Below are 15,463 nucleotides of genomic sequence, written 5' to 3' on the forward strand. Positions count from 1 at the left end.
GACAAACGATGAAGGAAGAGTGCAGGGGAAGAGTATGATGCAATAGGGAGCAATGGGGTTTGTTAACAATCTTAGAAGAACGGCTGAGTAAGAATGGGTCAGGTGGAAAAGCTGCGACCTAACCTTTCTTTTCATCTTTTTGGGGGTACGGGGAGGTATTTCAGATAGAACACAACTGGGTTTGTGCTTTGTGTGTCTAGTTGAGTGGCATGGAAGGGGTGGGTTAGTGATGAGGTTAAAAAGGTAGGCAGCTGCCAGCATTTTAGGAGCAACAATTAAAGCTTTATTATAATTTTTTTTCTTTTTCCACATTTGGTAATTATCTGATTATGCTATCAGGTCAGGCTTGTTAAAACCCAATTTCCACCGTATACCTAGATTTAAATGACACATTTTCCTAAATGACTTTTCAGGAACAAGACACTGCCAATGAAAAATTTTAAAGCTCTATTTTAACTGCATTTGGCCACAGAGTAAGAAAACAATTTCAACAGTATCATCATCACGTAAAAAGTTTTAAAAAAAATCTCTTCTATGAAAAGGGACTTCTGAAAGACAAAATGTGCATGGTACTTTCACATTTGTCCTCATTTTATCTCATTACCGAGAGAAGGAAAGGCTAAAAATGACCATTTATCACAAACTAGGGAAAGTGAAAAACAGGAAAAGTAGCGATTTCCTTCATTCTAAGATATGTATTTTTCAGACTACAACTTACATAAAAATCAGGATAGATATCACACGACTGATTTAACATCATCTTTTTTCTGGGAAGGGCCACATTAAATGTATTTTATAACTATGCACGTATTTTGAATTAAGGAAACATAGTAAGGGATTTTGGCCAAAATCAATTAAAAAGGGGGCAAAATCGGGCAAAAAAAACCACCCTGCAGTCAAGTTACTAATGTGTATTAACATGAACCTAGCGGCCTGTCTGGCTATTCTTTCCCGAATTTAACGAAATGTACAGGGCCTTCCTTCCACTAGGCTCTTCCTGAAATGCAAAGCATACTAAGCATCTTCTCTGCCCTCTAGAAGTACATAATCAAATACAGATGACTACAGAAGCATCTATGAAACAGTCTGGCATTAATATCAGAAAAATATGAAGTGTGACACATCCAGATAAGGAGTAGAAGTCATTGCCAGCCAGGATACCAGAAAAAACCTGAGACGTCAAAAGAGCTTAATATATGTGAAAGCATTATGGGAGACCTGGGTTAGACTTTGAAGGACTGATGGAATTTCCACACAGAAGGCACTCCAAGCAGAGGGAGCAGTAGGAACCAGGAAAGAGCACAGAAATCATCCACTGGGCCTCACTGGCAGAAGGTAAGAATAGTGGGAAAGAAGGCTAGCAAAGTAAAGGGAGGCTAAAATATGGAGTTCCTGGAAAGTCAACTAAAGAATGTGAGCAGACAACAGTCTCCCCTAACAGCCAGGTTTCAGGAATATGAAACTGACAGTAAACTACAGAGACTGGAATGGGGAGAAAGTACTGCTGCATAGTCCAGAGTCAAGTATTCAGGGCCTGAAGTCGGTGAGGACGATAGCAAAAGTCAAGAAAGGAATGTCTTCCCTTTAAACCGCCTGGGGTTGTTTTTAAATGAGGGCAATTCCAAGAGCACAGAGCACCAGCTTGCTAATCTGCGCAGCTCCACGACTCCCAGCACAACACCCCACGCACAGTAGATGCTCAATAAATAAGCTGAAGGAAGGCAACCTGCAAAGGCTAATTTGCTAAATGTCCATAATCACTCTTCTTTCTACTTCTCGCATTCATATAGTTACTTCCTCTCCAACTTGGGTTTACAGCCTAAATAAAAATTTTCCAATAGGTGTTGGACCCAATTACTTCTCCTTCAAAATACGCGACAGCTTTTTAAAAGTATGTAAACTTGCTACTGAGCATTTGCAAAACACTGCTCTACCCAGGACTTTACACAGAAAACCATCCAGACTCCATAAAGACACATATCAAAAGATCTTGCTAAAAAGGAGTATTTACAGCAGCAAGTTTTTCTTCTGGGCCACAATCAACATGCTTCTTATCTAAGTGAATTTGCTACATCACTAGTGCAACCACAAACTGCTGCTTACATTTCCAAAGTTGTGCAAAGGGCCCAAAGTTGTGCAAGAGTCCTCACTGAAATCAGACTCTGGTATATAAATAGTTATAACACCTGAACAAGCCTTGGTTTTATTATTAGATTCAAAGTAATGCCAAAATCACAAGTATTAAAAAATATTTTACGAGTTTATTTGTCTGTGAAATATACTCAGAGGTTATTTCAAGTGAAAATAGCTGAATTTCTTTCTGCTTCAAATGTACATCAGGTCATCTGAAAATTGGCAGTCGTGACCCTGCCCCTGATATACCCAAGAAATCAGTGTCCCTGACACACACAGGCACACGCACGCGAGCACACACCCAGAGCACTGAACGGCCTTTCATCACTATCAGATAACCCCAGTTTACACGTGGCAAAAGTCGACAGAACTTTCACGCTTTAATGACCTCGAAAGGGATTCCCCAGCCGCCCAGGTAATGGAACGTGACTTACTCTGACTTGGGATTTGAGAGTGTTAAAAAAAAAAAAATTTAAAAAAAATGTTCTGTTCTCTCTTTCTCAGCTGGCTGTCCCACAGCACGAGCAGTTTGCCCAGCCCCTGACAGATGCGTGTAGGCTGAAGAAGGTGGGACCGATCAGGAAACCCAAGACCCTCCTCCCATCACCTCCTCTGCCTCCCTTTTTCTCTCCCGAGGGCGGCGAAGAGGCCCAAGGTGAGGGGCGGCGAAAGAGTGCAATCATCTAAGTCAGGCCCTGGCGGCCCTCGGCTGGGCCCGTTCCCAGATCTTGAGTCGCAAACGGCTGCCGAGGCCCCCGACTGCAGGGCAGCCCGGGGCGGGGGCCGCGGCCCGGGCCTGGCCAGGCCGCGGCCGCTCGCAGTGCCCACGTCACCAGCTCCAGCACTGCGGAAATGGAGCGGCGCGGCCGGGAGGGAGGCGCCGGGCGGCGTTGGCGCCCGCGCCGCTGCCAGACGCCGTTTACCCCTGAGCCCGGGCCCGGAGGCCGCCGACACCCGCCCGGCCGCGCCCCAGGCCCTCACCTGTGTCGCCGATGATGATGTACTTGAAGAGATAGGCGTACGCCATGGCCGCGGCCGCTCGGTGCCAGGGCACACGGCTCCTCCTCCTGCTACTGCTCCTCCTCCTCCTCCGCGCCCCTCACCCCGGCGCCGCTCGGCCTCGAAACGCCAGGCCCCGCCCGCCGCAGCCGTCACCGTCAGCCGCCGGGAGTGAGGGGCCGAAAGGAAGCCGGACAAACTGACACTCGCAGAGCCGATTGAAACAGCACCCGACCGAGCTCCCTCGAACAATAACAGCCGCCGCGGCGCCTCCGCCCCGCCTCCGCGTCGACCCGGAAGTGCTGCGGCCGCCGGGGCCGCCGGAGGAAAGAGGAGGAGCCCCGCACGCCGGCCGCGCCCCGCCGGCCGGAGCCCCGCCCAGCCAGAGCCCCGCCCCGCCCCGCCCCGCCCCGCCCCGCCCCGCCGGAGCCCCGCCGGAGCCCCGCCCAGCGCCGAGCCGGCCGCGCCCGTCTTCCCGGTCCGCCCCGAGCCGGGGAAGGCCGGGCGCCGGTCGTTCAGGCACGTTTGAGCGGGCGACCCCGGCGGCCGGGAGACCCAGGGGGAGGGGAGGGAAGTGGAAGGTTCGGTTCCGTCGCCGCGACGCGCATGGGCGCCGCGTCCTTCCGCCCTGCGGTGGGGGCGCGGGGCACGTTGTGGGAAGGCGGAGGTCGCGTTCCGTGCCGGGCCGGGCTTTGGGCCTGTGGAAAGGTGTTTTGAGAACGCGGGAGCCGCCGGGGTGGGTGGAAGGGCGACGGTATTTGCGTCTGGGGGTCGGGGGCCTGACGGTGAAAGTGGAATTTTTTGTAAATTAGAGAATGTGAAGAAAATTATGGTATGCCCCTATGGTGGAATATTACGGCTCTTAGAACAAAGCCTGACAAGCAAAAACACGGCACAGAAATCGGTGTATACATGCATGTTTATATTCTGTGTAGTATTTATATAGAAGATATTCAGTGTAACAATTATATGCTAAATATGTCCGTATATTTATAAGTTGTATTTTATTGTTTTATAGATAACGCGTATATTTCTACCATTGTGTTAAAAAAAATAAAAAGGCAAGAAAACACTGAAATACCCGTATGTGGGTAGTCACACTGAGAGGAAACACAACTGGTTCCAAGGGGAGGACGGATGGGAATGGAGGAAAGAGTTACTTTTCTCTGAATTTTTCATGTGCAGTTTGAACTTTTTTGCGGTGTTCTGAATTACCTATTGAAAAAATAGGTTTTTTAAGAAGTGTATTTTGAGAGAGAGCGTGCACGAATGGGAGAGGGACAGAGAGAGAATCCCCAGCGGATTCCACACTTGTCAGCGCAGAGCCAGATGCTGGGCTTGAGATCATGACCTGAGCTGAAATCAAGAGTGGGACACTTAATTGTCTGAGCCACCCTGCCACCCCGAAAAAATATATTTAAAGGAAAAAGCAAAGTAGCTTTTTTGCTCATTCCACTAACCTTTATTGAGTTCATGTTCTGTTTCTGTATTGCTAGGCACCGTAACTGAAGGCAGACCCTGTTTGTTCTAAAGGAGCACAGTTTTGGAAGAAGAGGAAGTGTCAGGGTAGGTTGCCTAGAGAACATGATGTTTGAACCGGGAACATGAATAATGAGTAAGAGCTTGCCAAAAGGACGAAAGTTTGGGAATGGGAACTGAAGGCACAAAGGAGCACAATGTGCAAAGTTCATGGCTCTGTTGAAAGAATTTAAAGTTGTGCCCAGAAGCTCGTTCACTAACCCATATCCTCTTATGTTGGCAGTGGAAGGACAATCATCGCGGGGGGGGGGGGGGGGAAGGTCCCTGGGATTTAGTGGTCCCGGTTCTCCCTTTGGGGATCTCTCATTATGTTAATTCTACTGACCCCTTCATGCTGAGCCGGCTATGGCTGGTTGCTTACAAATACATGGTTTGAATGGCCTCATCAAGTATGAACTCACAGGTTGTTTTTGGAGTATTTGGAGGGGATTTTTTTTTTTTGATTTTTTAACATTTATTTATTTTTGAGACAGAGAGAGACAGAGCATGAACGGGGGAGGGTCAGAGAGAGAGGGAGTCACAGAATCCGAAACAGGCTCCAGGCTCTGAGCAGTTGGCACAGAGCCCGACGCGGGGCTCGAGCTCATGGACCGCGAGATCGTGACCTGAGCCGAAGTCGGACGCCTAACCGACTGAGCCACCCAGGCGCCCCTGGAGGGGATTTAACTAAAGTTTCAGGGACAGTACCCAAGAATTTGACACGATGGACACCTGGGTGGCTCAGCAGGTTGAGCATCCAACTTTGGCTCGAGTCAGGATTGATCTCACGTTCATGAGTGTGAATCCCACATCGTGCTCTGATGTCAATGCAGAGCCCACTTCAGATCCTCTGTCCCCTTCTCTCTCTGCCCCTACCCTGTTCACACTCTCTCAGAAATGAATAGACATTAGAAAAAAATTTTGACGTGAAAAGTTACCCGGCATTGCATAAACTCGTTCACTCATTTTTACTTTAGGAAAGGGGAGGTCCCTGCCCGAGGCGTCCAGGTTCCAGAGGCCGTTTTGTCCTTCCCATCTGAGTGCCTTCACCCAGGTCTTTCATGGGTGGTGGACATCTAGAATGTCTCCTCCTTCCGGGAGAGACTCAGTTGCTTTCTACTCTCGGAGGCGTGGCCTTTAGAAACAGCCTCAACAGGAAAGCTCTGTCAGGGTGACACAAAAGCTGAGCATCCTTAAGAGTCCGAAGCATTCCCATACTGTTAGAGGAGGGGAGTTGCTGGAGAAGTCACTGGGGCCAGGTCACGCAGGGTCTTGTAGCCATGTGAGTATGCGTATGGTGCTTTACCAGATGGACACAGGGGAAACAGGAGAAAGATCAGAGTTGAGTGTGTAAAGAAATCAGAGAAGTGAAGGTAGAGCTATAGAGGCGGTGCAGTGTAAAACAAAACAAAAACTTAGGAAGCCTGGCCTGTGACGCTGCCATAACTTGTGAAAAATCATTTGGCCTCTTAGAGCTCCCTTCCCCACTTGTGCTCTGTCTCTGTCACTCTCAAAGATAAATAAACATTTGAGGGGCGCCTGGGTGGCTCAGTCGGTTAAGCGGCCGACTTCGGCTCAGGTCATGATCTCGCGGTCCGTGAGTTCGAGCCCCGCATCGGGCTCTGTGCTGACAGCTCAGAACCTGGAGTCTCCTTCAGATTCTGTGTCTCCCTCTCTCTGACCCTCCCCTGTTCATGCTCTGTCTCTCTCTGTCTCAAAAATAAATAAAACGTTAAAAAAAAATTTTTTTAAAGATAAATAAACATTTGAAAAAATTATAAATAAATAACATGCATACATAAAAAGTGAAGGAGTTAAGTGTTAAAGGGCTATTCCAAAGTCTAAAGTCCAATATTATGTCTATCCAACCTCCAGGTCTGAAGCTACCTATAAAGCATCAGTAATCCTTCTCTCATGACAACGTCAGGGCCACATGAATCAATGCGTGTTGTTCTTGCACAGGACCGATGTGCATTACTCCACTGCTAAGATGCACAGAAGTAATGATCACTTGCTACCTAGCAGTATAATCTAATGCAAAGAGCAAAGACTCGATTTTCAAGTCTTTCTTTGGGCCTCATTTTCCTTATCTGGAATACGTAGATAATAGTTGCCTCACAAAGTCAATTTGGGATCAAATAAGATGTTCTATGTGAATGTATTTTGTAAATTATGAAAAATATATACTTAACACATAACTCTTAGTATTGCATAAGTATTTAAAATTACCATGAGGGACTAAAGGCCTAGTCAATAAATGTATAACTTCATATTTTAGAAGTCACTTCCATTCCATGCTCTATTTTATGTCTCTACCTTTATTTTTTTTCCCACATGTGATTCATCATGTTTTGTTGTATTTTCTCATATGCCTGTATGCTATCTTAAATCCTCTTTGAAACAATACAGAGTATAAGTAAAAATAATAGAAACTGCATTTGAAACATTTTATTTAGCCTCCAAAATCCGAAAACATTTTTCAAGAAAATTCCTCAGGCAGAATGATGTATATAAACCTCTTTCTCCCTAAGTAGTGGTATACTTCCTGGGATTTTCCATTCAGTTTGATTATCAGCTATTTCGCTGATAACGAAATTCTGATAACGTCATCTCTCAGTCGTGCATCATATATGGTCTGAAGATCAAAACTGAAATTTAAAGATTGTTAAACCACATTTTCTAAGGTCTCCTCATTGAAGTTCTCCATGACGTTTTTTTTTTAACGTTTATTTTTTGAGAGACAGAGAGAGAGAGCATGAGCAGGGGGAGGGGAAGAGAGAGAGAGAGGGAGTCACAGAATCTGAAGCAGGCTCCAGGCCCTGAGCTGTCAGCACACGGCCTGAGGTGGGGCTTGAACTCATGAACTCTGAGATCATAACCTGAGCCGAAGTCGGACGCTTAACCTACTGAGCCATCTGGGCACCCCAACATGACATTTTAAAATACAGTGCTAAATCGGAATTTCGCATTTACCATTCTCAACCACACTTTTCTTGTGTTTAAATTTTCTCTGGTTTTGATTGCTCTCAGACTGTGGAAGGAGGGGGAGCTGTGAAGTGGTTTGGATGGAAGAGGGGTGGTTAGAAATACTGTAATCCACAGGTTCTTTAGTTTCCATGGCCCCTTAGCTAGTCCTTGATTGCACTCAGAGGCTCTGTGATCCTCAACAAATTGTATGCAAAATGTTGTATGTATTTGCATATGTGTAATTTCATGAGAGAGATTCTTGCACAGGTCCATGACCCAGAAATAATTAAGAACTGCTGTGAAATATTTTCTTTCAGCCATTTTTAAATGCCATGATGGAACTAATTTTCCAGCAAATACTTAATATTTATTAAGTATTACTGAGCTTAATAAGCTCAGTGCCAGTGTTGGAAAAAGAAAGAAGTAGGTTCAAATCCTGATTTTACTATTTATCAGTTGATAAATTGATAGATAAATTACTAACCGCTCTAAGCTTTAGCTGAGATGACACAAAGTGTCTAGCACAATGTCACGTTCATAGTAGACATTAAATAAGCACATTATTTCCCCTTTCCTTTCATCCTCTCCCAGTCTCTCACCTCCAACCTCTCACTAAGGATGGTTAGGAGTTACATGAGCCCAAAGTAGATTAGTCCCCTTGCGTGAAGCCCTGGATAGCTTTGGCCTACAAAGCCTACAGGAGAGGTAATGTATCATTTTAGAGGACAGAATTTTGTTCTGCGAAATGAGAGTACGTTTTTACAGAGGGAGAGCCATTTAAGTTGGGCCTTAAAGGGCATCATCATCTTTCATAGTGATTGCTTTACCTGAGTCATTTCAGATACTCCAACAGCCCTCTCCTTTGTACTTTGCTCCCTTTATCCGCCTCATCTGCCATTTATATCCTAGTTGGGGGCGGACTTAATATTCCCTGTTTCATTTTCTATTTGTGGCCTCTTCCTGACCACTTGTCAAAGCCAGAAATGACTATTTTCTCTCTTCCACTCCATTCTGCTCATCTTTCAAAAGCTTAATTGAAGAGTACACATTTAATGATCACAGATTCATATCCTCAGTCAATGTGTGTGTAGGTGTTTGAAGAAACTTTCTTTTATGTGTAGGCTATTCTTTTTTTCCAGTGGACTGATCATTTGTAATAGAAAGGACGTAATAAGTGCACAGACAAGAGGAACAGTGAATATTGGAATAATAATAAGCTTATGTTATAAAATAGTAGCTTAAAAAGTATAACTACATAGAATAATTTAATAATTAATCTTTAAAAAACTTTAAACTGAGTTAAAACCCAGGGTAGTGTTCTTAATTAACTACTTTTCTAAGTACTTTACATCTGCCTCATGCTTTCAGCAGAGAAAGTGGTGTAGAGACGGCCCAATGTTGAATTCCAGGAGGCCTCTGTCTACTCTGCCACTAACTGGCTGATTTTGAGAAAATTCTTCAAACTTTTTGTCATCTGTTCAACAGAGATGATAATTCTGGTCGCTTACATAATGAACTTGCAGAGAGGTAGATGCAAGAACACTCTGAAAAGCATGTCATTACCAGGAGTAAGTATATATGCCAAATTGCAGGTGAATGATTTTTTGCAAATGTATATAAGCATAATAAAACACCACCTCCTACAGAGCCATATACCATCAGCAGTGTGTTATTATCTGCAATGTTAGTTTTTTGGTCAGCAGAGACTAGAGCATGAAATTGCTTCAAACCCTTCTCTCCATTTGTCTCTAATGTGTTCCAGGTCCCGGGTTAATTGGTAGGTGTTCCTTGTTTTGGAAAAGTTGGGTTTGGAATGAGAACAGGGACGCATGAAGAGTTTGGCTCACATTGGCTGAAGACAGAACCGCTCCCTGTCCCATGAGTGCTTCCATTTCTTTTCATCTTGCTCCCTAAAGGTCTTCAAATTTTGAAAAAGAGAAATCCATTTTCTCTCCATTGTTGAAGAAATGATAAGCTAGCTGTGTCCCAGTGGGAGATGTGGACACAGAAAACCTTCTGTCACTGATGTCTTTTGAGTGAGAAGGGATCTTAAAAATTAAGTGGTGCAGGGAATTATGAGATCACATTTCAACCCTCTGCTGTCTCCCCCTCCCACCTGTGTAATTTTTATCTCTGCTTCTCACAATCTCACTCTTAGAAATTTCAACATATGGACAGAGGAAAATGATCACCACAGAATCATATTTCACTTGTAATCTAGAGAAAACAGAAGTGTATTTCCCCAAAGTAATTTTTAAAAATAAAAGGGGGCACCTGGGTAACTCACTTGGTTAAGTGTCCAACTTCAGCTCAGGTCACGATCTCGCAGTTCATGGGTTTGAGCCCCGGGTCAGTCTCTGTGCTGACAGCTCAGAGCCTGGAACCTGCTTCAGATTCTGTGTCTCCCTCTCTTTCTGCCCCTCCCCTGTGCACACTCTGTCTCTCTCTCTCTCAAAATAAATTAAAAAAAAAACAAAAAACATTAAAAAAGAGAAAAAAATAAAAAAGTTATTATGGGTCACCTGGCTGGCTCAGTTGGAAGAGTGTGTGGCTCTTCATCTCGGGGTCATGAGTTTGAGCCCCACATTGGTCTAGAGATGACTTAAATAAATAAAATTTAAAAAATAAAATAAAAGTTATTAAAAGAATAAATATGTTCTTCAAAATTTAGATTATACCTAAAGACTCATATTAAAAAACTTGCAAGGCTATGGGGCGCCTGAGTGGCTCAGGCAGTTAAGTGGCTGACTCTTAGTTTCAGCTCACATCATCATCTCATAAATGGAATGGAGCCCCACATCAGGCTCTGCACTAATAACGCGGAACCTGCTGGACTTCTGTCTCTCTCCCTCTCTCCTGGCCCCTCCCCCCATCTCTCTCAAATCAATCAGTCAATGAATAAACTTCTAAAAATCTGCAAGGCTAATAATTTAGGTTTGTGCCAAGAATTACTGCTGTACTTCTGCTCTTTTAAATTCTCAACTTGGGGAATCTAGGGATTGATTCTCAAGAACCTCTTCAAATAAACATAATGAGAAAGTACAGTACAACCTTAAAACAGCAATAAACATTTATTGTCATACAGTTTTTGTGCATTAGAAGTCTAGGAGCAGCTTAGCTGGGTGGTTCCGGCTTGGGCTCTCACATGGGGCTGCAGTTCATCTTTCAGTCAAGGCTGCAGTCCTCCGAAGGCTTGGCGGGCTGGAGATCCACTTCCAAGATGGCTCCAGCACTGTTGGCTGTTGGCAGAAGCCCTAGTTCTATACCACATGGACCTTTCCACAGGACTGCTCGAATGGCCTCCACATGGCGCTGATCACAAGCCCAGAACCCTAATGTCTCCCATGACCCAGCCTCAGAAGTTGTATACCATCAACTTTCACTTCTGGTATATTTTTTTGGTCCAGTGGATGCACTATGATAAAATGAAGGAAAGGACTACACAGGGCATTCACACCAGAGGCAGGGGTCACTGAGGGTTATCTTAGAAGTCATCCTAGAAACATCACAACCTGAAGAAATCAAGAAGTGAAAACAGGAATCTAATAAATGTCTCACTCTCTGAAATCAGATACTTTGGGGTCAAATTAGGTCCATTTAACCTTTCTGCAATATAATTTTACTCTGAATGGATGCGTTGATGAAGTTTATTCTGGTTTTGGCACTTCTAAAAACATTTTCTTTCTTTCTTTCTTCCTCTCTTCCTTCCTTCCTCCCTTCCTTCCTTCCTCTCTTCCTTCCTTCCTTCCTTCCTTCCTTCCTTCCTTCCTTCCTTCCTTCCTTCCTTCCTTCCTTCCTTCCTTGTAGGCTTCGTGCCCTGGGTGGAGCCCAATGCAGGGCTTGAACTCATGACCCTGAGACCAAGACCTGAGCTGAGATCAAGAGTCAGACACCCAACTGACCGACTCACCCGGGCGCCCCCTAAAAATATTTTATTTATTTATTTGTTTATGTATTTATTTTTTAATGTCTATTTTTGAGAGCGGGAGAGCACTTGTGCAAGCATGCATGGGGGAGGGGCAGAGAGAGAGGGGAACAGAGGATCCGAATCAGGCTTCTTGTGGACAGCAGAGAGCCCAATGCAGGGCTCAAACTCACGAACCAAACCATGAGATCACCCCCTGAGCCAAAGTCAAATGCTTAACACACCCCTAAAAATATTTTAGATAAAGGACCTGAAAAATAATAATTTTACAATTGGAAAAAGTAGAGAAAACATATTTTTCAGTTTTTAAAAATTATATTTCAAAGCAACTGTTTTGAGGACAGAATACAATGACAAAGTAGCTCCCAAGTAGGGTTTTATTTTTAAAGTTGCTGCTTGCTTCTATCCCAAGTCCTTAAGGATTCACGCGTTTCAACAGAATAAGCAAATTATCTCCATCTTGTCATTAACTTCTTTAAAAAATTTTACGGGAACTCAGTAATTTTTCTACCTACAAGAAGTCTCGTATCGGGGCGCCTGGGTGGCGCAGTTGGTTAAGCGTCCGACTTCAGCCAGGTCACGATCTCGCGGTCCGTGAGTTCGAGCCCCGCGTCAGGCTCTGGGCTGATGGCTCAGAGCCTGGAGCCTGTTTCCGATTCTGTGTCTCCCTCTCTCTCTCTGCCCCTCCCCCGTTCATGCTCTGTCTCTCTCTGTCCCAAAAATAAATAAACGTTGAAAAAAAAAATTAAAAAAAAAATTAAAAAAAAAAAAAGAAGTCTCGTATCCAAATATTACAGCAGTTGATTATGCATTTTAAGTTTCAGGTTGGAAAAAATCTAGAGTAAGCAGGTGTAGGGGAAACCTTTAGTTAAGCAAGTTTAAGGTACAAATAGAACTTGACTATCATCTTATTCCCTAAAAGTAGGCTTTTCTGATACCAGAGGTTAGTAATCTTCATTAGAAGAACTGCATCAGTCTGGCATCTTATTTTGAAGTCTTCATTACTAGACAGCGGAGAACATTGTGTTTTACCCTTAGTAAATGGGTAGTATTTAAATTTTCTTGATACAAATTACACAAAAGTGTCTGCTAGAAAGGCAGATTATTTGACATTGATACAATGTGCTTTGTGTTACTTTTTCCTTTTGAAAAACCGATTACAGACCGAGAACTCTCTTTGGAACTAGAGGGCTCCTCTCTTTGAAACAACTGAATGCAGTTCTGTAAGGCCACGCTTTCATTTCACCCCAGAAGACATTCAATCCAAACACGAAATATGAGATTTCTCATCTGAACTCAGAGATAAGCCATTTTGCTTCTTTACAGAAATACAGACTAATTACTAACTGAACCTCCCAAACTGAATTACTTACCTTTTCTTTCTTGGAAACAAGCAGACATGAAGAAGTAAATATATATAACGTATTCTATTAGGAGTGACCCAGGATACAGGAAATAGAAACTGGACTCAGTGTACAGACATCCCTCAGTTAACATTTATTCACTTAAAATTTTGAAGTCACTAAGTCGCTAAAGTAAACAACTAATGATTAATTTTAATACAAGAAAGAATTATTTGAGATCTGCCATTTACATGCCAGGAACTAAGGATACAGAAAGAGGAAGAGATTTATTATGAACCTAATAAAGCTTAAGTTCAGGGTCCCTCGCTTGCATGCAACCCTTCCAAGGTGAATATGTTCCTGTGGATAAGTTTCTCTTTGGGGGGTAAAATTTGCGAACGTAAGACATTTAAATTTTTTTTTTTTTTTAACGTTTATTTACTTTTGAGACAGAGAGAGACAGAGCATGAACAGGGAGGGTCAGAGAGAGGGAGACACAGAATCTGAAACAGGTTCCAGGCTCTGAGCGGTCAGCACAGAGCCCGACGCGGGGCTTGAACTCACGGACTGCGAGATCATGACCTGAGCCGAAGTCGGCCGCTTAACCAACTGAGCCACCCAGGCGCCCCTTAAATTTTTATTTTAATGTTTATTTATTTTTGAGGGAGAGAGAGACAGAGTGTGAGCAGCGGAGGGGCAGAGAGAGAGGGAAACACAGAATCAGAAGCAAGCTCCAGGCTCCGAGGTGTCAGCACAGAGCCCGACGCGGGGCTCGAACTCACAAGCTGTGAGATCATGACCCAAGCTGAAGTCAGATAGATGTTCAACCGACTGAGCCACCCCGGCGCCCCAAGACATTTACACCTTAATCAGTAAATTCTGTTTTCACACTCATTTCAGACCTCCTATTTATCACATTTGCCCTTGTGTTGGGAGATACTACAGTATCCACGATTGTTATTATTTTTGGGGTACTGATGAAGGGAGAGTTGAATTGAGACACATTTGGCCTCAGAGGGTACACTTATTCAATCACTTGTGTGTATAGCTGAATTACTGCAAGTTGTCCATTGTAGAAATGGCTTCCAGGAATACTGTAATCCCTAGTGTGCTGATTCATACCACGTCACATGGTGTAGAGGTCATGTCTTAATATAAGCAAGTCCTACTGGATTAGTGTTCTATTATGGAGTAACATAAATAACACATAGTAGCAATTCTGCCCTGCAGAACTGTAACCCATCTGCATGGTGGTGATGTGTTCTCCACTCAAGGTCTCAAAAGGCTAAAACCAAGATGTCAGTTGCATTCTCTTGTGGGGTCCTTTTCCAAGCTTACATGATATGGCAGAATTAAGTTTCTTGCTGTTGTATGATTGACATCCCTATTTCCTTGCTGGCTGTTATCCAGGCACTGCTCTCAGCAACTAGAGGCTGCCTGTATCCATGGCTGACTCCATCTTAAAAGCCAACAATCAACAATCTGTTTTTCATTTTTAATATTTCATGCTTTGAATCTCTTTGTCAGGAAGGCAAAGTCCTTTTAAGGACTCAACTGGTTAGGTCTTGCCCACCCAGGATATTGTCCTCTCTTGAAGTCAACTTACTTGGGACATTAATTACATCTGTAAAATCCCTTCACTGCAGCATCTAATTTACTTTATTTTCCTTATATTTTAATTTTTAAAAAAATGTACATCCAAATTAGTTAACATATAGCGCAACAATGATTTCAGGAGTAGATTCCTTTTTTTTTTTTTTTTTTTTAAATTTTTTTTTTAACGTTTATTTATTTTTGAGACAGAGAGAGACAGAGCATGAATGGGGGAGGGTCAGAGAGAGGGAGACACAGAATCGGAAACAGGCTCCAGGCTCTGAGCTGTCAGCACAGAGCCCGACGCGGGGCTCGAACTCACGGAGTGTGAGATCGTGACCTGAGCCGAAGTCGGCCACTTAACCGACTGAGCCACCCAGGCGCCCCAGGAGTAGATTCCTTAATGCCCCTTACCCATTTAGCCCATCCCCCCCTCCCACAACCCCACCAGTAACCCTCAGTTTGTTCTCCATATTTATGAGTCTCTTTTGTTTTGTCCCCCTCCCTGTTTTTATATTATTTTTGCTTCCCTTCCCTTATGTTCATCTGTTTTGTTTCTTAAAGTTCTCATATGAGTGAAGTCATATGATATTTGTCTTTCTCTGACTAATTTCACTTAGCATAATACCCTCCAGTTCCATCCATGTAGTTGCAAATGGCAAGATTTCATTCGTTTTGATTGCCGAGTAATAAATATTCCATTGTATATATATATCACTTCTTCTTTATCCATTCATCCATCGATGGACATTTGGGCTCTTTCCATACTTTGGCTATTGTTGATAGTGCTGCTATAGACATGGGGTGCATGTGTCCCTTCGAAACAGCACAGCTGTATCCCATGGATAAATGCGTAGTAGTGCAATTGCTGGGTCGTAGGGTAGTTCTATTTTTAGTTTTTTGAGGAACCTCCATACTGTTTTCCAGAGTGGCTGCACCAGCTGGCATTCCCACCAACAATGCAAAAGAGATCCTCTTTCTCCGC

The 15,463-nt window shown here is 43.8% G+C and overlaps 1 protein-coding gene and 1 long non-coding RNA gene across 3 annotated transcripts in view; one reads left to right on the plus strand and one right to left on the minus strand.

The window, feature by feature from the left end:
• RAB2A (RAB2A, member RAS oncogene family) overlaps nt 1-3,430 on the minus strand; it is an 87,753-nt gene extending 84,323 nt beyond the window's left edge. Inside the window, exon 1 of the mRNA XM_086695205.1 lies at nt 3,115-3,430. Coding sequence (XP_086551331.1) covers nt 3,115-3,160 — 46 coding nt within the window. The 5' untranslated portion in view covers nt 3,161-3,430. The remainder of the gene's footprint in view (nt 1-3,114) is intronic.
• Nucleotides 3,431-3,560: 130 nt separating this feature from the next.
• The window catches only part of LOC147572105 (uncharacterized), a 110,635-nt gene continuing 98,732 nt past the window's right edge, over nt 3,561-15,463 (plus strand). For both annotated transcript variants that reach the window (XR_015246725.1, XR_015246726.1), the window contains exons 1-2: nt 3,561-3,651; nt 4,629-4,698. This is a non-coding gene — a long non-coding RNA (uncharacterized LOC147572105). The remainder of the gene's footprint in view (nt 3,652-4,628; nt 4,699-15,463) is intronic.

This window comes from Puma concolor, chromosome F2 (assembly GCF_028749965.1).
Source record: "Puma concolor isolate L17-30 chromosome F2, mPumCon1.1.hap2, whole genome shotgun sequence".
Lineage (NCBI taxonomy): Eukaryota > Metazoa > Chordata > Mammalia > Carnivora > Felidae > Puma > Puma concolor.